General features: G+C 35.1%; 1 protein-coding gene and 1 long non-coding RNA gene across 2 annotated transcripts in view; one reads left to right on the top strand and one right to left on the bottom strand.

Moving 5' to 3' along the window:
• CLSTN2 (calsyntenin 2) overlaps positions 1-26,442 on the bottom strand; it is a 548,572-nt gene that overhangs the window by 196,309 nt on the left and 325,821 nt on the right. The window contains exons 2-4 of the mRNA XM_031959829.1: positions 10,513-10,708; positions 8,363-8,571; positions 24-173 (exon numbers count right to left, since the gene is read on the bottom strand). Coding sequence (XP_031815689.1) covers positions 24-173; positions 8,363-8,571; positions 10,513-10,673 — 520 coding nt within the window. The 5' untranslated portion in view covers positions 10,674-10,708. The remainder of the gene's footprint in view (positions 1-23; positions 174-8,362; positions 8,572-10,512; positions 10,709-26,442) is intronic.
• Positions 21,711-24,416, top strand: LOC116422392. Its single transcript, XR_004233007.1, has 3 exons — positions 21,711-22,191; positions 22,524-22,641; positions 24,071-24,416. It is a non-coding gene; the product is annotated as an uncharacterized LOC116422392 (long non-coding RNA).

Below are 26,442 nucleotides of genomic sequence, written 5' to 3'. Positions count from 1 at the left end.
AACAAACAAACAAACAATCTTACCTTGCCAGCCAGGTTTACATACAGGTTTCACATCCACTTGTACTAAGACGTTTTCTGTTGCATGTTTTTGGCCACAGTCAAAGGCGGTGACCATGATCTCATACTGGTGTTGCCTATCATAGCTGAGTTTCTCCGTGTTTCTGATATTTCCTGAACATATTAAGAAAACATAAAGAAAGAAGACATTTACCCAAATTGAAAATCACTTCAGTATCAGTAATCTACAATGATTTCTGTTTCCACCAAATCTTTCCTTCTATCCCAAAAAGAGAAGGAAACTGTGTAATAGGGCACTTTTGTTTAAAAATTAAAATGGCACATAAGTGTCTTCTCTAATTAGTATCTGCTTAAAAATCTCTATAACTGCCTTATGGTAATTGCTGATCTGAGGTTCCACAATTGTACAGTGTTTGCAAAACCAAAATGGAAGCAATTGGCATTTATATTTGTTTGGCTTCCAGAAAAACTGCCCCTGAAACCTATGCACATATGATTATAATCCCTATCCTATCCAGCACAGAACTCACCTGCAGCAGACTTTTTCGAAATATATTTAAACATGTGGAGACAGAAAATACCACTTTATCTCTGAGCACATTTCTCAGGCCCTGTCCCCAGGAAAGTTCACTGCCATTTTATGATATCATTTTGCTACCCAAATGGGAAATTAAATCAGCAAGAAAAATGCCCTATCCCTTCTGACAGCTACATAAGATAACAGATTCCCTGCCCCGATGACAAAGTCATTACATCTCTCTTTGGGAGAATGAGAAATCTTTTTCAAGTCATTTTTTCATAGTGAATTCATTTTTATGTTTTGAATAGTCTTCTACAATCAATAAGCATAATTTTAATTATGTTTTCAAAAAATTATTGTGGCTGTTATAATATGGCTCTTGTTTTCAAGGGTCCCTTGGTAATACCCAGTGTGCATTTATTTTTGAACAATTTATCCATTATTTTTATTCTGAGATAAAATCTTCTGTATACAAGAATAATCATTTCTTCAGAAAAATGGCTCTCAATTTCTTCATCTGTAAAATGAGGTCAGCCTAGGCTCCATTTTTCAGGCTAAGTAATTTGATTAATCTTGTTGAATTAGAACAGGCAGAGAAGGGTTTTGAATTTAGCTCCTTTGACTCCAAATCCACCATTGCATCATTTCTTTTTAAAGAGATTACATTAAATTTATGAGAGAAAATGATAAATAAAATGTTTGCTGCTCAGTTGTTTTAGTTGTGTTCAACTCTTCATGACCTCATTTGGGTTTTTTTTAGAAAGCTTAAGAAAATTGACTCATTGGGGCAGCTAGATGGCATAGTGGATAAGAGTGCTGACCCTGAAAGCAGGAGGACATGAGTTCAAATGTGGCCTCAGACACTTAATACATCCTATCCTAATATGTGACCCAGTTGCCTCACACACACACACACACACACACACACACACAAAATATTCATTGGCTTATGTGACCCAAGATAAGAAAGTTGTCATCTTTCCAGACCTCATATCCCTCATCTGTACAATTACCTCATTAGTGGTAATCACAGTGGATCCACTATATGCATTATAAGGTAATTGCTGGATTTGCCATGTATACATAAATCAAAGTTATGAAAATGTGATAAACACAAAAAGCAAGGTAATTGCTGAACTTGCCATGTACAATAAATCAAAGTTGTAAGAATGTAATAACACAAAAACAAGGGGATGACATTTCAACTGAATATTAATTAGCTAGTAATACTAGTAATTAGCTAGTAATTTCATAGGATGAATAAAATCTTAACATGAGCATGGAAAAATTCTTGTTTTCTTTGTTTAAGTGTCTAAATTGTAATGACACTTGGACTGTGTAATTCATAAAGTTTGTGAAGAAAGTATTCTGTAAATTTTTAAAAATCCTATATTAATCTGAACCATTATGCTATGGTAAAAAAAAAAAAAGTGCTGATTTTGGAGTTAAAGGGGATTGAGATTAAATCCCAACTCTGCCACTTAATATGTATCTGATCTTGGGTTTTGTTGTTAATTCATTTCAATTGTGTCCAACTCTTCAGGACCCCATTTGGGGTTTTCTTGGCAAAGATACTGGAGTGGTTTACAATTTTTTTCTCCAGCTCATTTTATAAATAAGGAAACTGAGGCAAATGGGGCTAAATGATTTGCCATGGGTCACTCATCTAGTGATCGAGGTCAGGTTTGAACTCAGGAAGATGACTCTTTCTGATCACTCACTTCACTTCAAAGCATTACTACTTTGGAATTTAAAGGTCATCTAATACAATCTTCTCATGTTACAGATGAAGAAACTGAGGACTCAAGAGATAGTATCTTGATCAAAGTAGAAGAGAAGAGATTTGAATTCAGATCCTTTGACTCTATGCCCAGCACTATACCATTCCTCTAGGAATTAAAGGAACTGGTTAAAATTACCTCTAAAGTCTCTTGCAGCTGTAAACCTCAATTTTATTATCTAATAAATAAGGGAGCTGGACCAGAGATGACACAGATTCCTTCCAACTCTAAATCTATGATCCAAGTGTCAAAAAATTATTCATGAGTGAATAGAGTCATGAGAACATTGTACATGGTAACAACAAGATAATATATGATGATCAGCTATGTGATAGACTTGGCTCTTTTCAACAATGAAGTGATTCAAGGCAATTCTAATAGACTTGTGATGGGAAGTGCCATCCATAAAGACAGAACTATGGAGATTGAATGTGGAGCAAAGCATAATATTTTCACCTTTTGTTGTTGTTACTTGTTTTTTCTCCTTTTCTCATATTTTTTCCCTTTTGATTTGAGTTTTTCGTGTAGCATGCTGAATATGAAAATTTGTTTAGAAGAATTGCACCTGTTTAACCTATATTGGATTGCTTGTTTCCTTGGAGGGGTGGGAAGAGAGGGAGAAAAATCTGGAACATAAGGTTTTGTAAGAGTGAATGTTAAAAACTTTTTTGCAAATGAGCAGAACCAGGAGATCATTATATACCTCAACAACGATACTGTATGAGAATGTATTCTGATGGAAGTGGATTTCTTCGACAAAGAGAAAGAAGATCTAACTTAGTTTCAATTGATCAACAAGGGACAAAAGCAGCTACACCCAAAGAAAGAACACTGGGAAATGAATGTAAACTGTTTGCATTTTTGTTTTTCTTCCCGGATTATTTATACTTTCTAAATCCAATTCTCCCTGAGCAACAAGAAAACTATTCGGTTCTGCACACATATATTGTATCCAAGATCTACTGTAATCCATTTAACATGTGTAGGACTGCTTGCCATCTTGGGGAGAGGGTGGAGGGAGGGAGGAGAAAAATCGGAACAGAAGTGAGTGCAAGGGATAATGTTGTAAAAAATTACCCTGGCATGGGTTCTGTCAATAAAAAGTTATTAAAAAAACTTTTTTGCATGTATTTGGAAAAATAAAATACTATTAAAAATTTAAAAATAATCACTGCTTGTGTGATATTATGCTTAATTATGTGAGAGAGATAAAGAACCATGACATAGGGTCTGGAATGAGGAACTCTTCCATCATTACTACTTACTTACTCAAAGTAATTCAGATTGTTTCTCTACTCTAACAAGTTACCTAGTTTTAATTGGAGAACTTTGAGAAACCATATCCTCTTATTCATGCTGCTTGGGCATTATTCAATATGTAGGAAGCCAGGATTTTACTGATCAATGCCTGAGGACTGGCTACTGTGTGTTGCCAACCATCTGGTATAAAGTGTTGAGTCTTGGCTTTGTGATCAGGAAGAAATAGGTTCAAAAGTAACTCTAGATATTCCTAATGTCTATCTTGGGCAAGTTTGTTAGCTTCTTTAGGCCTCAACCTCCCCATCTGAGAAATGAAAATGACAGGAGTGCCTTCCTTACTGGATCTTTGGAATGTTCAAATGAGATGATGTAGGCAAAGCTCTTTTAAATTCTTAAAGTGGCATGTAAATGTCAGATTTTTTCCTATTAATTCAGTTTAACTGTTCCAAATACCACTGGCTATGTTCAAACAAAAAAAAAAAAAACCCTTTCAGTTTCTTTAATATATAGTTCAGTATTTTTTTTAAAAGACAGTTGGCTCAGTTGAAAGTGATTTAAGATATTTTGAGCTTCCTGGCTGAATTTTATAAATCCTTTTAATATTTCATAAAGTTTTTTAGGCTTGCTTCTGAGGCCATGTTTATGTATGTATTAAAGGTGAAAAATTCAATAGGGTCCAAAATTCTGTGTCACTGAATGTGATAAGCAAAAACAAATGACTCCTAATATTCTCTAGAAAAACGAATTGTAAATAGTAAGCTCAGCTCTCTGCTTTCTGGAGTTAAATTACTTAAGAAATACTCATCTTGAAGGAAGAAGACTCTATATTCTATCTATGTGACATAAGAAGAACACAGATTGTTGAATATGGTACAGAGATAATTATACCAACTGAATCTTTGGTCTCAATTTGTTGCAACTACAGTTCCATAATAAATCCAAATGAAATTGTCTGAAAAACTAATTTAGTTCCTCCCACAACAAAGACTTAAGATGTGGGAAAATGATTTTTATATACATATATATATGTATATATACATGCAAATATATATACATATATATATATATAATATTAATTTGAGGTAATGGAGAATAACCAGAATATCATGATCAAACAAGGTTGGAACTTTTGTAAAGTTCAAATGTACAGTTTGCTTTATGAAGCAAAGTAAATCTGTCTGCGTTGCTTAAATTAAATGATAGTTTTTTAAAAACTGATGCTGTTTCTTATAAGAGGGCCTTTTGAAGATGCACCCAGACAAGTAAATGACCTCTTCTTTGATAGGATTAGCTACTGTAGCCTTATATGAGTAGTAGTCCCTGAGCCTACTCTGACTTAGGGAGATTGGTTATATGGTAATGGGAAAATGATTCAGATGTATTTCAGATAATTTATCTATCATTAAACCATCAGTTACTATATGTTTATGATGTATGCAAAGCAGTGTAGAGTTTACAAGGATTTGCAAGACAGGTTCTCTAAAATGCAAAACAGATAAACCTGCTCTTAATCTGACTAGAGGCAGCATCCCATGAATAGGTTGCTATAATGATGACACTGTTTTTAGAATTAAAAAAAAAAAAGGAGAAGAGACTTTGAAAATATGATATCATAGGGCAACTAGGTGGTGCCGTGGATAGTCAGGAGGATCTGAGTTCAAATGTGATCTTAGACACTTAATACTTCTTAGCTGTGTTACCCTGGGCAAGTCATTTAACCCCAACTGCCTCAGCAGAAGAAAGAAAGAAAGAAAGAAAGAAAGAAAGAAAGAAAGAAAGAAAGAAAGAAAGAAAGAAAGAAAGAAAATGTGATATCATGCAAACTCAAAAATTGAAGAAAAAAGAAAGGAGGAAAAGAAAAAATAAAGGAAATAAAAATTAATTATGGTAGAGGTCTTATAGTACAATAAAGAGATTATGGGACAACAACATGTGGATTCTGGTCTCTGCTCTATTTCCAACTTAAGACATTTCTTAACTTTTCTGTGCTTCAAATTCTGCATCTCTAAAATGAAGGCATAGAAAGGAATAATCATCTCTGCCCACTCTATATTATGTCGTTGTTGTTATATTTTTTCTTTTTTTTGTTTATTTTTGCATAGATTGTCCTTCATGCCTAGAATGATCTCCTGCCTCAAGTATCATCTTATTTAAGAGGTCTTTTCTGATTGTCCCTGTTGTTTGTGCCTTTTCTACAAATTTTACATACACATACACACATACACACGCACATCTGTGATTTATCTATCTGTATATGGATTGTAGCTCCCCATTAGAATGTAAGTTCCTTATGGTCAGGAACTGTTCTGTTTTCCCCACTTAAATCCATCAAAATTACCACAAGATGTGGTATATACTAGGCTGCTTAATAAATGTTTGGTGACCTATTATAGCCAGTGCTTCTAGCCTTTGATGGGAAACCTAAAAGCCAAGGAAATGTGTCCAGGAACTCACAGGTGAAAATTCTGTCCAATTTTTGTTTTTTTGGCCAAATGGTGGCACCCCATTTAGCTGTGATCTAACCACAGCATTATTTTCCTTATTTCAACCAACTCTAAGAATCGTCACAAAATCGTGTGCCCAACAGAAAATATCTACTTATGATTCTGAAACATCCCAAAGTTGGAATTAAAATGAAATTTCCTATCTGAAGTCTCTAAGGCCTTTTAGCCTTGCAAAATGGTGGCTCGCAAGGTGGACCTCAAGTTTGTCAGAATATCCTTGAATCATCCACTGCCAGATAATAAACACTGCTTGCATTTTTTCAAGGTACATAGGAAAGTCAGCTGTGAAAATAGTGAATAAAGACTAATTTGGACGTTCATTAGGATGGGAAGATCTTCCATCTTTTTCCACAATTCTTCCTTCATTAGTTTGAGGACCATAGTCAGAACATTACCATGGTCAGCAGATGCTTCCCAAGTGTGCCAGTAATCTATTTCAACTTATGTTATAAACCAAAGATGAAGGCAGAGGCCTAGAAAAAGACCATTATTTACTTTTAATGAGACAGCTAGGGAAATAAATTGGCATATGTTACTTAAGTAGCTCATCAAAGGTGAGTAATTATCTTTCTCAGTTGGGACAGTAAGCCTCTTTGATAAAGGAATTTGCATATCAGCTCTGATTGGTCTGTAATTATCCAGCACTCAGTTATGCAGAGGAGAAGAACTTGGTCAAGAGCAGAATCTTGAAGACTCAACACAAATGCAATCTTGAGTCACTTATCTTCAGAGGAGCAAAGTTGAGAGGTCTTTCCACTTTGGGCCACTTAGCCAGGCAAATAATACCTAGAGCTTAGAGGTGAAAAGCTTAATCCATTTTTTTTTTTCTGGCCAAACATTGGGGCCCAAGAAGATAAGCTGCTTTTGAGGAGCAAAAATATTAGTCGGCTAATTGGATATACGCATTATTTTAACTTTTCCACTTACTACCATTGCCTTGCTTTCCCTTTTCTAATTTTTGAACATATCTGTATTACATCATATTGTTTTCTATTATCTGAATATTAGATTTGTTTCCCCGAATCAGATTATAAGATCCCTTAAAACAAGGATCATGTCTTAGAGCTTTCAAAAAGCATAGGAAAATCAGCCAATTGGCAGACAGTGCTGAAATTGATATAAGGAAGGCTTGGATTTGAATCCTGCTTCATTCACTTATTAGATGTATGACCCTGGATGAATTATTTGTCTCAGACTCAGGTTTCCCTTACAAAGAATGGAAATAATAGTACGTAATTTATAGAGTTATGATGAAAATAATTTGTAAGGTCCTTTGAAAACCTTACATAGTGATGTTATTTATCATCATCATCATCAACAGATAATAGGTTCCCATCATAATAGTTAATGATGAAATATTAAGATATTTATATTAGTGCCTGGATCAAACTGAATTGTGTGAGATCCTGCTATGTTTTCTAAAAATGAGTATTTAAAAATTAACAATGAAAGGAAATATCTCCAAAGACTTACTATCCTCTGATAAAAATTGCTTTCCAAAACTCATCACTTAGAACTGATAGTGGAATTTTCATTGGACTTCAAGGAAACTTTTTTGATTTAGAAAGTAGGGTTTGTTTGTTTGTTTGTTTTTTGCCAAAACCAAGAGGCATGTATAGATCAAAGAATCATAGATTTAGAGTTAGAAGGAAATCACAGGTCATTTAGTCTAGCCCCTCATCTAATAGACAAGAAACTTAAGGACAGGTGGGGTTACATTACTTGCCCAAGGGTTACATATTTAGGGTTAGAACTTGGATTTAAAATCTGATCTATTAACTCTAATCTAGAGCATTTCCTATTGCCTTTAGAAACCACCAGCAGCAGGTAAGGTACAGCTGACATTTACCAAAATTAAAATGTTAGGGAAAGTTTTTTAATTGTTACATATCTGTATAAAAACAGATAAATACTTTGTCAAAATTCTGGTTGACTTTAGATGTCTAAATCTTTGCAAACACCGAGATGTCCAGCCTTGCATGAATAAAGTATCTGTATGTTATTTAGCTTTTCAATCTTTTTTATTTTCAGGACCAAGATTTTACTGAGTTTGAAATCATTTTTGAGACATTGCTAAAAACATGAATGTAATTCTTTTCTGGTGCAACTTAATGGGATATCAGGAACTAAGAATGAGGGAGGAAAAGACTTTGGCATCATAGGGCACATTTATAGGCATTATTATATACACATAAATTGTATTTTAGATCTGGCCTACTTTCAGAACAAGAATTTTGTTTTGGTTTTGTCCAAGTTTTTCCTTTAAAAAGCACTTACCATTTCTATCAATAGCAAAAGGCACATCACTTGTGACGATTTCATAATTGCATATTTGGCTATACTGGGGAGAACAGTCTTCATCTATGGCTTCGACTTGCAAAATGCTGTCATAGATTTTTCCCTCTGTCACCACAGCCTTATATATTGTCTCCTTAAAAGTTGGTGCAAACTCATTCACATCCTTCACCTGGATGTGGACCACTGCCCTAAAAACACATAAAAAGAAGAGATGGAGGGAATGAGCCAAAAAAACAAAAACAAAAACCAGTTAAGTCTGAAAATCTGTAAGTTAGAAGGGATCTCAGAAATTCTCAGGTCTAACTTCTAATTTAACAAAAAAATCCTAAACATCTCAAATAAATTATCATCCAGCCTTTAGTTGAACACTTTTATAAAAAGAAATTCACTATCCATGAGGGTAGCCCATACTACTTTGGGTTAGCTCTAATTGTTAGGAAGTTTTTCCTTTATCAAGCAAAAATCTACTCTTTTATTTCTATCTGCTGTTCTTAGAACTGTCTTTTGGAGGCTAAGTCTAAGTCTTTTGCCACATGACAACCCCTACTAAGTCACTACAATTATGGAGCATCTGCTTCATCATTTCCAGCAGGGCTAAGCTTTTTGTTTGATCAGTTTACTGTAGTCATTTCTTCAGGTCAGGTTTATCATAGTTCCAACCTGTCCTGAGCACTGAGTTTTATTGGTAGGTTCTGGGGGTCCTATGTACTTTGAAGAGGATCATAGACTTGCCCTGGGTTGACACAACCACAAGCAGGGGGAGGAAGTAATCCAGTATTAAAGTTGGATCCCTAACTACGTAATTGATATATAGAGTCCTTTCTAAAATATGACACTTGAGTCTTTACTTTTCTCACTAACAGAAGGAATACAAAATTGGGAGGGTGGGTTTGGGAACGTCATCAGGCATCACAATATGGAACACTTATGTTCGCCTCACTGCCTACTTAGGCACTTCTCTAACTTTTCTACTGTGCCCCAGGAAGCTTGTTATGGGGGAAACTTCATCATTCTGCACTTCATCACTACTTATTGTCCCTTTTATTGGACACTCCACTTAAGAAAGGAGCTCAGCTCAGAAAGTTTCTTCACTTTTCACCTGACTGTACTACTTTGGAATTTTCTGACTTTTCTATTATTTCTCCAGGTTGGGTGTCTTCCCTAGTTCTCCACTATCCCCACTTTCCAGTTATTTTTGTGTATTGTTTTCCCTCATTAGGTTGTAAGCTTCTTAGAGACAGAGGAAATTTTTTTCATATTTATATCCCTGAATTTTCCATGGTGCTTGGAACATTTTGGTTGTGGAGTGAATGTTTATTTATTGACTAACTGCAAGGTGATCTTTAAAAATGGAGGAGTCACACAAGATGAAATGGGAAATGAGACACAAACTCTTTATTTTTTTGTATTTATTCCTCATTATTCTCATCAATTAATTTTTATAGCAACAATTTCTACTGAGGTTTTATGATGTATTTTTATTTTTATTTTTTCCTACTTGTGATAGCTTTGTTTTTCCTTCTGTTTTCCCTGTAAATTATAGATTAAAAAAAACTTTTGTACATCAAGGCTACAAATTTATTTATTATATTTATATAAAGTTTTTTTTTATTTTCAAAACACATGCATAGATGATTTTCAACATTTACCCTTGCAAAACCTTGTGTTCCAAATTTTTTTCCTCCCTCTCTTCCCCTGGTCCCCTCACCTAGACAATAAGTAATCCAATGTATGTCAGACATGTACAGTTCTTCTGCATATATTTCCAGAATTATATGATGTATTTTTAGCGGATTTTTTCCACAAGGTGAACCAAGATAGAAACTTTCATAGAATAGGTTTCCTCTACTTTACCAGTAAGAAACATTATCAAAACCTTTGGAACATATACCAAAGAATAAGTGAAACTGGGAAAGTCTGGGTATTTTTAATTCTTTGTCAGTAAAATCATTTTTCTAAAATGAAAGATACCCCCAAATAAGTTATCATTTTTAGAGGCTATAACATTTTGTATTCATTTCCTTGCTATTCACTAAGCATCAAAGCAGCCCTTCAGCCTGAACTCTTATTAACACATGCAATAGTCACAGCTTTGATTCAGGGAGTAGGGAATTGTTTTTGTGACTCACTTGTGAGATTTCTTCCAGTTGGTTTCGTGAGGTCCCGCCCCACAGTCATAGGCCTGGATGATGAATGTGTACTCCTTCTGGAGTTCACAGTCAATTGGGCTTTTTGCTCGGAGCCGACCTTCTCCGGATGTCTTATTTAAGACTACAGCTTCAAAGGGCATTTCTTGACCATGGATTTTAAAAGCACAAATTTCACCTGCAAGGTAAAAAAAAAAAAAAGAAAGAAAATACTAGGGAGAGTCAGCTTAGAATCCCCTGAAGTTGATGTAATATGATTTTGTAGTCCCCTGATTTTAGGGGGGCTTCTGTTCTAGCAATCTATCTGATTCCAAAGTCCTCTGGCTTTGCCCTGCCACACACACACCCAATTTAGGAATACTATTGTTCTGACAAATCTACCTGATTTCTGAGACCACTCTAGTCAGAAAGCTTCTGGCTTCAGGATAGTTTCACAGATCAAACTCCTGAGACAATAGTGAATAAGATGACTCCTCAATTCATCACTGGTTGATAATCTAGTCAGTAGTAATTTGGTCAATGAGACCCAAATTCTTCCCTACCTAGAATAAGCATATCAATGCAAAAAAAAAAAAAAAAAAAAAAGCTGGATAAATGTGTCTCCTTGTTTCTGTTTCTCTACTGAATTCCCTTACAATTCAGTCTGCTTGTAATGGTGTTACTATTGCAATAAAACTTTGCCCTTTGGCTAAGGAAATGGGTTCTTTTGAGATATTTTGTAACACTGGCTTGTGATCCCAAACTTTTGGGGTCTCCCTTCCCAACCTCAACAATATGACTGTGTTTAGCAACTGACCATCTTTGTAAACTCAGAACAAATTCAGAATTTTTAATGGATATGTACAAATGAATGAATTCTTTTAAAAATAGTATTATTTTAATTAAGAGCTTAGAATCTTGGCTGGATCTTAAAAACATCTTTTCTACCTCACTGATTTTATAGAAACCAAGGAAACTGAGGCCCACAGAGGATCAGGAACTTGACCCCTGTGGAGAGAGGCACTGTGAAAAGAAATATGAGAATGAATGTAGCTTTTAAATTTTTCTCTATAGGGGATAGTTTTTGTTTGGCCTTAAAGCAGCAGAATTTTCCTAGCTATGAATATAAGCTCTAATCCCTGTTTTTACCTACCTTTTCCTTACTTCCTTTGCCCGCTAAAGTATTTTACTTCATCTATCCTTCCATTTCCTGACTAAGTCAGATAGGATTTGGAAGTGCATTTCCTCCTTTGTGCATTAAGGTAAAGCTTTGAGTCAAAATGAGGTCCTGTCCCTCTGTACTGATCAGTCCTCTAGTAGTTTAGAAAATGTAGAATCACAGTTTTATAGCTGGAAGAGATCTAGGGGGTCATCTGCTTCAATCCTTTCATTTTACAATGAAGAAAGGGAAACCCAAGGTTACAAAATGACTTTCTTAAAGTCTAGGAGCCCTAGAGGCAAGATGAGTCTGGGTCCTTTGTTTCTTACATTAAACTTCTTTCCTCCATATCATAGTTCCTCCTTAGCTTTTTCAGTCCCAAGGCTCTGTTTCATTAAGAACTTTACACACGCATTGTTGCTAAATAGGTGCATTCCTCCTTCTCAGCATGATTTATGCCTAGCTTAAGTAATTTTCCCTGTGGAAATGCTAAAGTGGTGAGAATGTTTATTTCATTAACATCAATCAATCAGACAACAGATCTTACTTGAGCACCTTTTACAGGGAAGGCACTATGATAATTACAGTGGTAAGTTTTGAAGTAGGTCTTGTAAGTATAGGAGGCATAGGGAAGCTAAGTGGATTGCTCATGGTCATAGCTAGTATGTAACTGAAGCAAGAAAGGCAGGTAGGTGGCAAAATAGATGGAGTGCTGGGTCAGAAAGACTCATTTTCCAGAATCAAAATCTAACTTCAAATACTTAATGGCTTGTGACCCTGAGTAAGCCACTTAACTCTGTTTGCCTCAGTTTCCTCATATGTAAAATGAGTTAGAGAAGAAAAATGGCAAACCATTCCAGTATCTTTTCTAACAAAACCCCAAATGGAATCACAAAGAGTTAGATGTGACTGAAAAAAAAAATAACAACAACTGACGAGATTTGAATGCTCTCAATTCCTGGTGGTCACTAGGTTAGTGACAATAATAGAGTTGTTAAAATATCCCCTTAATTGGATACAGGTTTAAAGTGAAAGAATTCACTTATTCCTGAATTATTAATTGCAAAATGAAAGTTTATTGTTGATAGAAATTTATTTTGCCAAGAGACTGACTTCTACAGTGGCAAAGACCTATGAGGGAAATGGAGGTTTACGCTGAAAGAATCAGCAGGCAAGGTCCTAGCAAAGTGCATGGGCCATCTGCAAGGAGCTAGTCCAGATCCTGCCCTTTTTAAGGAGTCTTGGGGCTTCAGGAACCAGGGTTCCCAGGCTTAGATTCTTATCAGTTTTCAGCCCAGATCTCCTACTAGAATTAACAACACTTTAAAGGGCACTTTTTGACCGAGATTTATAATTGAATCAAAGGCTCTGGCATCCTCAAAAGATAATTTATCTGGGGGGATATGCCTTCTGCAGGAGGAACTGAGACTCTGAAAGGAATCACAGATCAAAAGGAAATACAGTTTCTTAAAGGGACCACAGTTTCAGTAAGAGAACAGTTCCCTTCCCCCTTCAACAACAATAACAACAACAACAACAAAAAAAACCAACAAGCTTAAGCAAGAACTCTCATCTCCTGACTCTAAGTACATGTTCCATTATGTTACACTGCCTTTCCATGAAAAGAAAGGAAATAAATATAATACACAGTACCTAACCACATTTACTCAGCAGCCTAAAAACATAGAGTTTTAGAGCTGATATTGCCCTTAGAGATCATCTAGTTCAACCCCTCATTCTTCAGACTAAACCCATGCCAAAGATTACCTAGTGAATTGTGGCATTGCAGCAGGAATCCAGATTTCCTAATTCTTTGATTGGTTTCTACTAAGTAGACATTTTGCTTTTCATCTATTCTTTTTCCAGTTCATGGAAGTATTTGCTAGATTTGGAGTAAGAGGATCTGGTGATAAATCCTGGTTCTTTTACTTGCTACATGTTATCTTGGTAAAGTCATTTACCTCCATCTGTAAATAATGGGGTTCAATTAGACTGACCTCCAAAATCCTTTCCAATTTATCTATAAGCATGATTGCCACATTATATGGACCTAACAATAGCCCACCTTATGCAGAATTAGATTACTTCTGTTCCACTAAAATTAGAAGAGATCCAGGATTATTGAAGGAGTGGGATGTGAGCCAGGGGAATAGTCTCCTTTACTCTTGATATGTATGATACTTCTTTAAGTGTATGGATATAGAATTTCAAAGATTGTGAACTAAAAAAAATTCACCCATTATTTGCAAGTATACAGAACAGATTCTCAAGAACAATAGAATCCCACACCTGACATGATCTATTCTGATTTACCAGTTACTGAAGAAAATAATTCCTCACTTAAAGATGAACAATCAATAGCAATCTTAACTTCAGCCTTTTGTTTTTATTATTTTATTGATCCACAATTTAATTATGAACAATATGTTTTTACATCATACAACTCTGGTATTTCCTCAAAGGTACCTCATTCCAAAATGGACAAGATGGAATGATTATAACATGGGCCCAAATGAGAAGCTGTTTTCAATTAAATCTCCTACCCATCCAGACTATTCTACATTTCTCTATTAACATCTTGGCATAACGATGTTTTCAGAGATTCAGGGGGAAAAATCTGTATTCAGGGAGATAAAAGAGTTTAATCTGATCCACAAGTTTAATTTCTGCTGTGAATTTAGTTTGGAATGTAGTAATGAACTTCTAAAGTGCTTGACTTGTGCTTCCCTTCCCAAGATCAATGGTAGCTTGTGAATATGACTAATGGATATGTCCATACTGATTCTCTGAGATTCTTAGAAATGCAAGTGTCACAATGATTCCCAGATCAATCACTTTATTTCTCTTTCATGAGCTAGGTTAAAATGAAAAAGATGTGGGTAATTTTCAGATGGAAATATCTAGTCATAATGAAAGTATTTTTAATTCTGAAAGGAATTAAGGAAGAAAGGAAAATGAAGAGGGAAGAAGAGAGAGAGAGAGAGAGAGAGAGAGACAAAGAGGAAAGAGGAAAGAGGAGGAGAATAAAAGGTGGGAGGAAGGGGAAGAAGAAGAAAGACTAGAAAAAAGGCTTTAACAAGGAATTTCCACCCACTCAGTAGTGAGATAGAATTAGAGTTCCTTTAAGAATCAGAATTACAAAGCCTGGGACTTGGAAGGGAGGTCAGAGATGAGACCAGTGGTGAAATCCTGAGTATTGAATGATCTTCTATATCCCTATCTTATTCCTAATCATGGAAATGGAGTTCTCAGGTTATGACTTTAATACTGACAATTGGACCCTCTTGTACCTAGCTCAGAAGTTTTCAAATTGAATGTAGGGGATGGTAGCAGGCAACAGCTAGGTAGTACACAAGGGACCACAGCACCAATTTTCAAAGTAAGCAGCACTTTACAAATGTGAAATGCCATTGAAGCCTTAAGGATGAGAACTCATTAGCAGATAATTGAAAGTTTATTATATTCCTGTTCCTGTGGAATAGAAATATTTGTAATTATGTCCCTTTCACTGTCTGAAACATATTTTATGTGGGCCCCTAGCAGTTCCAAGTTTTAATCACCAATAATTATGCTCCTACTCAAGGACTAAGTGCCCATACAAAGGAGTTTGTATATAAACAGCTTTTCCTGTTCACTGAGTTTTTCCTGTACATTGAGGACCGGTGATTGCAGCTTCTCTGTTTACATAATATACACCTGCAGGTGTGGAGGAAGTAGAAATTCATGTCAGCTGGTCATATTACATTAGGTACCTGAGCTTAGTCTATGATTGGCTAAAAGATGGTTTATGCAAGGATTTCTTCTCAAGATTAGAGAGGTCCATGCACCTGGATGAGAGTGGATAATCTGTTTTCTGCTCCAGTCTAGTCTTAGCAGACACAGATTGGGGAAATAGTGAAGCTTTTTTTCTGGTTATGACCCATAGGGTTCAGGATTTAAAACTCTACACAAATGGCTCTTTTTATAAGCTATTAATTTGTAATCTCTTTAAAGTATCATGAAATAGGGATGGGCAAATGCTAATTTTGTATGTAAAATATCTTATTAGAAAGGAAGCTATGTCTATAAATGCAAATTGGAATAAAATCAATGTTGGAAAATGGTACTGTATTTTTTAATGGAAAAATAAGGAAAAAACACTTTTTTTCAAGGCCTACTTTTACTTAAAAAGAAAAAAAGCACCTTAAACTCTTTGAAAGTAGAAAACTGAATGGCATATTCCTGAACACTATCCAGTTCAGCTTCCTTCAGATATTTAACTCACTTCTAGCAATACAGCTGCATCTATAATGTCTCTTGTTTTGATTAGAAATATACAAAAGCAGGTAGTGTCTGTCTGCTTGTTAGCCACTGATCAAAGCAAAATACTGAATTCTTTTTGAATGAAGGGTATTTCCCCAGTGCCCTATACCAGGATGAAAATAACCCTCTTGTGGCTCTATTATATCCCTCTAAACTCATTACATTGTTTTCTTCTTAAAGCAATGGGGAAAATGTAATTCATCTTCTCCCACCCCCCCAAAGGGAAATTGCATTATTTTGGAAATAGTATGTATATGTTTACTATGCGCAATAATAGTATTTCTAAGAATAAGATTTATCTACATATCAGTAAGTATCTATTGAACCTACTATGTGGACAAGGTGCTGTACTAATTACTATGGAAGAGACAAAGACAAATAAAACATGTTCTTGGCTTCTAAAGTGCTTACATGTAGTTGCAATATAGAATCATCATTAGGATTTAGTTTGCATATCTGCCTTATGGGAATATGGCATATAATATGGCATCACTTTTGGAAATTTAAAATCTTAAGTGTCCTTTGGGAACATAAGAATTTCATGGCTTTTTTGGCTCTTTCCTTCCTGAGTTTATGTATTGCAAGGAAATGGTAATTGACTCCACACTTCAGCTTCATAGAGGGTCTGTCATCAGGGGAGTATAAATAAGGGATCATAGCATCATAGCCTTAGAGCTAGAAGGGTCCTTAGAGATAACTTACCTTCATTTTTACAGATGAGGAAATAGTCTTGCATTACCTAAGATCTCACACAGTATAGAGCAAACCACATTTAAATTGAGTCAAACTCTGGGTCCAATCAGTGGACCTGAGTCCTGCCAGGTTGGGGGGAGAGTAGGAAAGAGAGAAGAAGCACTCCTATAGGCTCCCTCTCCCAAATATAATTTTAAGAAATTTCATAAAACCAAAAATTGGAGCCATAAGAGTCAAAACAAAGAGGATGGCTGGAGTACTTTTCATAGGTGATGCAGAGAAGACATGGAGCTGTCCAATTGCTGAACCAAACATTTTATAGAGGTTAAGAGGAAACTTCACTTTGGCAATCTGGTGATATCTACCAATCCCTTCTCAGAGTAACACCTTATTGTCTAAATTTCCAATAAAAGGAAATACTAAATTTCAATTAGAGGTTAGTGAAAATAAAGATGTATTTTTTCCCTACCCATGTTCACAGGCCTAAAAACTATCCCCAACCTCACTCAACTTCTGCTTTAGAAGGAGAGCTTCAGCTGTTACTTTTGCTTCTATTAGAAGTAGCTGACAAAAGCCAGTGTTTTTTACATAGAAAAGGCAAGAGTGTTGTGTTAGATGAAAGTTGAAATCAATATGAGGATTATATAATCCATAGATTATGTAATAAATATAAAATAACTTATATGTCTTATATTGATTATATATTATATATAAGAAGCATTACATAATCTATAGATTATTTCTGCCTCCCCAAAATTGACTAACCCTTGAGAGAGTTTGTGTTTTGAAGGCAAAGGGGAGGAAGTCTACTTAAAATTATGAATAGAGGTAGAGATTATTTTTTCATTATACTCATTACTGAGGAGAAAGAATAATAATTTCTCATTTAAAAAAAATCTAGGATAAAGAGAACCAGAAAAATTCTGGATAGAAATTCAAGTCTGCTACAATGACAGAATTCTAATTTGGCTCTTTGATTCCTATGAGGTATTAAAGGCCTTAGAAAAGTGATGACAAAACCTATACAATGCAATCTATATCAAGAAAAAATTAGTGTTATAGTTAGTGTTAGAAGATATCAAGGGAAGAAGAAATCACTGTGGGTTTGGGTGATCAAAGATGGTGCCAGTGAATAGATATGATTTGAATTGGGCTTTGAAAAATAATTACACATACTGGAGTGGTAATACAATCTACTAGAAAAACTATTAGGGTAGGAGATGTAGGTCTTGAAGTCAAATATAAGCTGTTTTTATAAGACACTCTGTTCTTCAGTTTTCCAAAGAAAGATCACAAAATTTTTGAGGCATTTTCTCCCATTATAGAAGACTTTTGCTGGTTCAAAGTTAGTCATTTAGTAGGTTATCACACACCATCCTTAACATGACACAAACCCAGTATTACATTGATAATAGAATCCTTTTCTTAGGAATGGACATGGGAAAGCTTCTTCTCTCCTACCTGGTGCAATTCAGAAAGCAGTATCTTGGTGAATCTAACTACAAGTTCTTAGTTCTGATAATTGAAGAATCCATGCATCAGACCTACATAAACCATGGGCCTAGATTGAAAGAGATATCTATAAATTCCATCTTTGCATTAAGATATTATCATCCATAGAGAGAGGGGCTTGGATCAGATACAATGGTTGTTACACTATGTAACCTACTGGCAACCAATCGACTTAGAGAATTATCCTGAAGAGACTTCAGAGACCATCTAGTTCGATGAGTAACTATTTAAAATTTTCTTCACAATACTGCTGACAAGTAGACACTGAGAATTTACCTGAAGACTTGGTGAGAAGGACTAACTCCTTTCAAAGGAGGTTTATTTCACTCTTGAACACCTTTCATGGTTAAGAATTTTGTTATAACAAACTATTTGAATATGTAAAAATGTCCTCCCTAAGTTCTGTTCTCCTGGATAAACAATCATAGTTCCTTCAATTGATCTTATTTCCTTTTTTTTTTTTCAATTTTCTCATGATCCTGTTTACTTTTCCACTGACACACTACAGACGCTCTATATCCTTTTGAAAATAAGATTCATGTAAATGATTGCAGTCCTCCAGATATTTTTTCATCAGGATAGAAAATATAAAATAATTACTTCTTTCATTCTAGATACTGTGCATCTAATAATGCCATCCAAGATAACATTAAGGTTTCTTTGGTCTGTTACACTCCACTGTTGATTCATATTGACCTTTCAGTCTACTAAATCTCCCAGATTTTTCCCCTTGTTTTATATATTTACATCTCTGCCAGTCTGTATCTATGAAGCTTTTTTTTTTTTTTGGTTAATTATATAATTTTATACACAAGCACACACACACAACTATACCTCTCCCAAAAGATATCCTAATTGTTCTGGCCTTTTATAAACAATTTATTCTTATCAAATGTTCTTTTTCACCTATGTTCCTTTGCATCCAAGGTAAGCTAATATAGATAACAGATCACTCAATAATCATTTTCCTTTCTGTTCTCTGGAATATTAAATAACCTGATGGAACTATTAGTACAATCAACTGTTTTCTCATACTGGCTGGATCATCCCTGTATTGTATATGTGATACCATTCAAATTCTTAGGCCAATGGGACCCCAATATCCAAATGTTTAGTCTATAAATACAACCAAAAATATTTTTAGACTTGTATAATATTTAACTTGAAAGGGACTTTGTAGATCATATTTAGCTCCCTCATTTTAAGATAAGAAGAGTCAGGATTAGAGTGGTTCAGGGATTTGAGTTAAAGTAAGTTTAATTCCTCTTTAGTCATTCACAAGCCCATGCCACATAGCAAGATAAAGGAAATATAGGTCCTAACATTTTCAGGGTCATCAAACTGAGATGCATACAATCATACTTAAATACATCAATTTTGGGGGATTGTTGATTCTCTTGGGATCTTTGAAACATGCATGTCTTAATGTATCAGTCTCAAATGTAGACAAATTGGTATTCAAATAAGGACTTTGTGAAAATGTTTATAATTCTTAAACTAGTCTATATGAATTACTCTACTAAAAGTGCTAACAAATCCCAAGGGAGTAGCTTATAGATTTTGGGATACAGTTTCAATAGATACACATTAAACTCAATTTGAAAGTTTGAAGAATTTACTGTGTGTGAGATCCATAGTTACTTGGCTATCTATTATTTTATAATTCTCCCTTTGAAGGAACAAAATTATCATGGACTACCTTATTTGTTCATTTCAGATCTGAGTGGTGGCCTTATGAGTGGACAAAGAGAGACTTGCACAAATAAGAGTGAGAATAAGAATAAGAATAAGAACAACTAGTATTGACATAAGCCTATAAGGTTCACAAAGTGCTTTGCAAATATTATCTCATCTTAACCTCAAAACAATACTAGAAGGGACATACTATTATTATTACTATTTTGCAGATAAAAAAACAGAGGTAGACAAAGGTAAAGTGACTTGTATAGGGTCACACAGTCAATACATATCTGAGGTTTAATTTGAACTCAAAGTTTTCCTGACTTTAGGTCCAACTATACCACCTAACTTCCTATAAGATATTAGATTGAGAATTAGAAGGGACCTAAAAATTAATTATAGAGTCCAGTACCATAATTTTATATATGAGGAAAATAAGAGTAGAACTCGATAAGTGGCTTGCCCAAGGGTCAATACAAGTACCCATGATTACTACTAGTAAATGTCAGAGGTAGGAATTCAACCCTTTATTTCTGAATTCAAGTAAAGCAATCTTATCTCCTATACTGCGCTGCCTTTCATTATGAGAGGAAAACAAATGGATATTTCTTGATTGAATAAGATACCAGAGAAATTAAATTTATAACCAATTTTGTCCCTAAGCTACCTATAAAGGGAAAGTGGACTTTTGAGGAAATATAAAGACTTCCTAAAAGATGAAACTGCTGGGGCTAGATGATGAACAGCATTGATGTTGGGTCAAAGATTACCATTCATAGTCATATCCAATTCTCAAAACAAATAAATTGTAGTCAGTATCTTTCCTTCCTCTGTTCTCAAAGAATGATTTGTTTATACCTCTCCAATGTACTTCCCATGTTTCATTTTGAATTATGGACACCTGTATATCTATTGTGGAGTCCCATTATATTGTAATCAAAGAGACTATATCTGATTTACTTTCTTCTAATATTTAGCATAGCCCTATTTACATAATAGACCTTTAATAAATGTTTTTTTAATTGGATTTGTTTTGTAATGGGAGGAACCTTGTTCAGCATCAGGCATATGGAATTTAGTTGAAGGGAAGCCTAATTTTGGGGAAATAATAATAATTGACATTTATATTATGTAGTACCTAGCTTCCCTCATTAGAATTTCAGAGGAAGTAGCATCAGAGATCCACACCAGAACAAGGTGAGGTGGAAGACTCATTGATCTACATGCTTGTGTTAATTTGTAGTAGTCTGAATAATAACCAAATACAAACACATGCACACAGCTAAGTAAGAAATGAGGAAAGGAATTTATCCTAAAGAAAGCTGGGTATCCAAGCCTTGATTTATTTGAATAATCCATACTTACCCATAGACCAGGGCTTCTAACCTGGAGTCCAAGAACAGATTTCAAGAGATCCAAAAATTTATTTTTTAATATCTTGACAACTCTTTCAATATAATTTGTTTCCTATGTGTTTAATTTTATGCATTTAAAAACCTCATTCTGAGCAGGGAGTCTTAGATTTCATCAAATTGACAAAGGGTCTAATTACATAAATAAAAGATTAAGAACCCCTGAAGTAGATTAAAAAACAAAAAGTAGTAACAACCCACAAAAAGATGTAACCAGGTAATGAGGGGCAGATTGCTCATTGAGAGCTAGAGATTGGTTCAGAACTTTGCCAGTTAAACAGAGATGTCTTATGGGGGGACCCTAGTCTTTACTGTTAAGTAGACCCACATACAGAGGAGAGCACCTTCTCCTGTCACAATAAATATTTCCAGGTTTATTAAACAATAACTTTGTGAAGTAGAAATGAGGAAATAAAGGCACAGAAAGAGAAGACTAAATAGTCCATAGCCACAAGAAGTTAGTAAATGTCAGAGTTTGAATGTAAATATCTTTCCAACTATATCATGCCATAGAATAGGTGAAGACAAATCTTTACCACTGAAATTTTACTATGTCACTCATTAAAGGACAGCTCTGGAATTATGTAGCTAGGGCCGGTATTATGATGTAAAGAAAGAGCTGCATACCAGTTAGTAATGGTCAAAATGAGGCTCTGGCTGTTGGATGTATATCAGACAGATTCCTGAAAGTGATTTCAGCTGCCAAAATCCTTTCCCTTAGTGATTTATAAACTTTCCCTGACAGAAGAGTAATTTATCCTGATCCTTTATTATGGATGTGAAGATGGATTTTTAGTGATCAGCTCATTGTGAGGATAAGTTTTTCACTCTGAGCCACCCTGGAAGGATGAAGGAGGAGAGGTTGGCTAATGCCCACTGGCACGGACAGAGATCTGCCCAACATTAATTCTTTACCATTAGAAGGTAAATATATTACATGCATCCATGAAGGGTATCATCAAATGTGAGCCAATTTGATTTATGAAAACCTATATTTACAAAATAGATAAATTAAGGAATTATTTTAGTTCAGCCTAATTCAATTTGATGCCCACTTATTGTATATCTACTGTAATACGGAAAACAAATAGAACTTGAGGAGTATATTGCCCTTTTAAAGAAACAAAAAAAAATACAGTCACGAAACTAATGAAATTCTGGATGCATGAGGCATTCCTTTATGAAGAATGTAGAGCACAGAATTAAAATGGAATAAAATATTAGAGAATAATTAGTTTATTGTTTTAATTTTACAGAACAGCTGAGTTACAGAACACTCTGAGGTCCAGAGTGCGAAAATGATTGCATAAGATCATACAACTAGTCTGTGGAAGAGCTGGAATTACAATCCTGATCTTATGATTTCTAATTGAGGTATTATACCTTGCAATCTCCAAGGATTGTATATGGAATATATTGGAAAGTGTATTTTAGGGGCTGATGCAGGAAATATAATTGGGCAGGTTGTTGTTGTCTGTCCTTACTTTTGAAGAAGCCCATGACACCAGGGAAGTGATGCTGTGACATGTGAATTGGATTTAAGTGAGAAAGGGCTGTGCAAGGTCACCAGTCTCACTTTTTCCTCTGCAGCCATCTGGGACCAGTGACAAGATATAGAACAGGACTACTGGAGATGGGTGTGGGGTGTGGGTAAAGTCACTTTTTTAAGCAAAGGGTTTTTTTTAAAACAGATTTCAGTTTGACTGAAGCAATGTCTAATAAATGATTAAGACTAGGTAAGAAATGAGGCAGACAATTGTTTCTTTTATCTAGTCAAAGGGGAAAAATCAGTCTGGGAGAAGAAGACCCTCAGGAATTCTGGCCAAAATAGAAACAATTACTATTTACATTCACTTGGAGCCCATCTGGGCCCTAACAGTGACTAAGTGGGGCTTGGTCTGGGTCTTATTGTTTGTCAATTAATGAGAGCCAGAATGATTTGGATTTAAGTCATGGTCCTTGCCCTTGAACCAGATAGAGTAGCATCAGAGTACAAAGTGAAACCTTGGATGAGAATTTGGTATTTGAGCTGGCAGCAATAATAAAGAACATCAATATAACAGTTGCACTGGAATTAGCGATGATTTAAGGGTATGAGTTTGAGGTTCAGGACAGATTAGAAGAGGCAGTTGATATTCCAGACGGCTCTAAAAATGACTGGATAATGGAAATTATTTGTGAAGAATGGGCTCTTATACCAAAGAGCACCAAAATGTGCTCTTACACCCTCTGGGGAACAGCATTGGCCCTTAATGCTCACCAAAGGCTACTTACTATACATGGTTATGCCCTCCTCTACTTGATAATGATACAGAATAACAAGGAAGAAAGGGCAGAAGGATCTCCTATAGGAATAAATGCCAGAGATGCCTTCAATATCTTCCATCTTTACAGTACCTGAGATAAAGAATATATTTAGGTAGGAAAATGTTGGTAATTCTAGTGTCCTCTTTGAGCCAATCAGCACATGGCAACTGAGAGTTTTATGGACAAGACGCAGGAGTAGGAGCTAAATGAGGCTCTGAGGAGTTACACAATGGCACAGTTAGGATGCCCTAGAGTATGTGAATATTTTATTCTATATCTACATTTGGTGTGTGTGCAACCAACCATCATTCCCCTGATGGTCAGTTGGGCCCCTTTGGGTTGCTGCCTGAATGACTGTGATTACGAGGCTGTGTTGATAGAGAATACAGGCACAGGTCATGTAACGAGGGAGAAAGGTAAGCAATAATGAGCTGTCTTAGGTTTAGTTTCTGAGTTGCAAACTAACTGTTAATCAAGCTCATTTCTCCATCCCAAGGTGCGAGGCTTTCCTTACTTCAGACATCAGAATGTGGTGATCCAGCAAATAAAGAAGAGACAACATAAAGATATCAGCTTCTACAGTTTGCTCAATTCTTCCTTCAACACCTCTTGGACTGGTGTGGGAATGACTTAATAGAATCATCTTTTACTGTTCTATGTCTGACACCTAAAATTATCTTCAGAGAGTTCACTAGAACAGACTTAAATTTGGGAGCATTTACTCTCACAGATCCAATATACTTATTAGTCTCTGAATAGTCCTGACAATAACTACAAGTAGATTTTAAAAACGTATCCTCAGATATTGCAATAGTGCATATATACATACATACATGAATAATATATGCATTTATGTTTATATATATATATATGTGCACACATACACAGAGCTATATGCTTTTCAGTAAGTGACTTAATCTTTTTTATCTTGGGAATTCATATTTAAGAATAAATGGTAACATTAATACAATCTACCTTAAAATAAGTTACCTTAAAATAGCCTACATAACAAGCTCTGAATTCTAAACTCCTGACTCTATTACTTATAAAATATATTACCTTGGACAAATCACTTAACTTCTATGGGACTCGATATTCTCATCTATAAAATGGTAAACTAAATGCTTTCTGAGGTCATAAACCAGATTTGTACATCTGTTACATTAGGGAGGGAGTCTTCCTTACCTAAAAGCATTTCTCATTAAATTCCTTTAAAGTACCAAGCTCTTAAATATATTTCAGATAGGATATGACTTTCTAAGAACATGAATTAAACGGTACTTTTCAATAGCCAGAGACACTCAAATACAGTCCTTGGTGGCACAATATTAGCATTATCCTTTGCTGACCTCTGGACATGATTTTCTCATTGTTATCTCACCAGACCCAGAAATCTCAGGAGGAAGGAGAGTGATTAGCCCAGTGTGACTGTAGGTGGCAAAAAAAATGTCCAGAAAGGTCTGAAACAAGAGGATAAAGAACAGATTTTGAAAATGAACATGGCTTAACCAAACAAAGTTACCTACAGAAAGAGATTTCGTAAGCCAAGGAGAAAAAGCCAGGCTTGGTCAAGAATAAAAAGGATAAAAAGAATCAATATGACTGCCCAGAAAATGTACTTAGCAGCCAGCCTCTGAATGACCTAGTAAAACCTAAGCTCTAAGGGAAGATGGTGTGTGTACAGCAAAGCTTTTAAGTAGGCTATATTTCCTTTCTAAGGAAGAAGTCCTGGATAGGAAGCCTGGTCTGTGCAGCCACCAAGTCTTCCATGTTCAGTAGTAGAAATACCCAGATAATCTATCTAGCCATTTCACTTAGCATCTTTGTTTCCTAGGGATTAAAGGCTAATCAGTTTTGTGACCTGAGCATTTCAGGTTAACCCAAAAATGTCTCTAAAGAAATTAAATGCTTAAAAATATATCATTTTATGGTCAGACAATCCTAAGAGCATCATTGTCACTAATAATGAGTTCTTTTGTAATGGTTTTATAATTTTATTTCTACATCCTAGTTAAGCTCCCCAAATTGAAAATGGCAGAGAGAGAATGGAGAGAGAAAAGAAAAAAGGTAAGTGAGAGAGACACAGAGAGAGTGTGTACGAAAAAGTACACAGGGTGTATATGAATACATGAACCAGTTCAATGTTCATTGCAGGGGCTGTTTAGAATTCTGAACACAAAAGAAAAATCAGGACCTTCCATTAATTCTCATATTGCAGTGCTAGATTGCCAAGATACCTAGCAAGTTCATCTTGGCACCTTGCATTTAAAATTTTTATATCCAGGATTATTGTAGTTGCTTCTGACTAATATCTAACAGTTTTAATACTAAATTTGATTTTAAAGCTATCATAATAGATGATTGTCTCATCTTAATTTATGTAAAGGACATTTCCGAGACTATATGTAAAGTATATTGCTGATCCAAAAACCATTATATTTGGATTGCCTGGGAATTTCAACAAAATTATAAATGATAAATTATAGTGGAAAAAGTGCTAGATTTGGCATTTGGGATTTGGGATTTTGGGAAAAAAGTAGTGGATTCAAACTTCATTGTCAACACTTACTAGATGTGACTTTAAATATCATTTAGCCCTTCTCAGCTCCACAATAATTTCATTATTTACCTCACAGGATGGTTGTAAGGATTGGGGTTTATAAACTATAGAGTATTTATATACATGTAACTTATTTTAAGTTTGATTAATAAACCTTGTTTTGACATCAAAGTCATTTCTGTATTCTACTCCTTTTTTTCCCTTTTGCACTGGCAATTGGGTTCAAGTGAATTGCTCAGTGTCACACAGCCAGGAATTGTTAAGTGTCTGATTAAGGATTTGAATTCAGGTCCTCCAGACTCCAGGGT

This window comes from Sarcophilus harrisii, chromosome 3, assembly GCF_902635505.1.
Source record: "Sarcophilus harrisii chromosome 3, mSarHar1.11, whole genome shotgun sequence".
NCBI lineage: Eukaryota > Metazoa > Chordata > Mammalia > Dasyuromorphia > Dasyuridae > Sarcophilus > Sarcophilus harrisii.
This window is presented reverse-complemented; position numbering and strand designations above follow the sequence as displayed.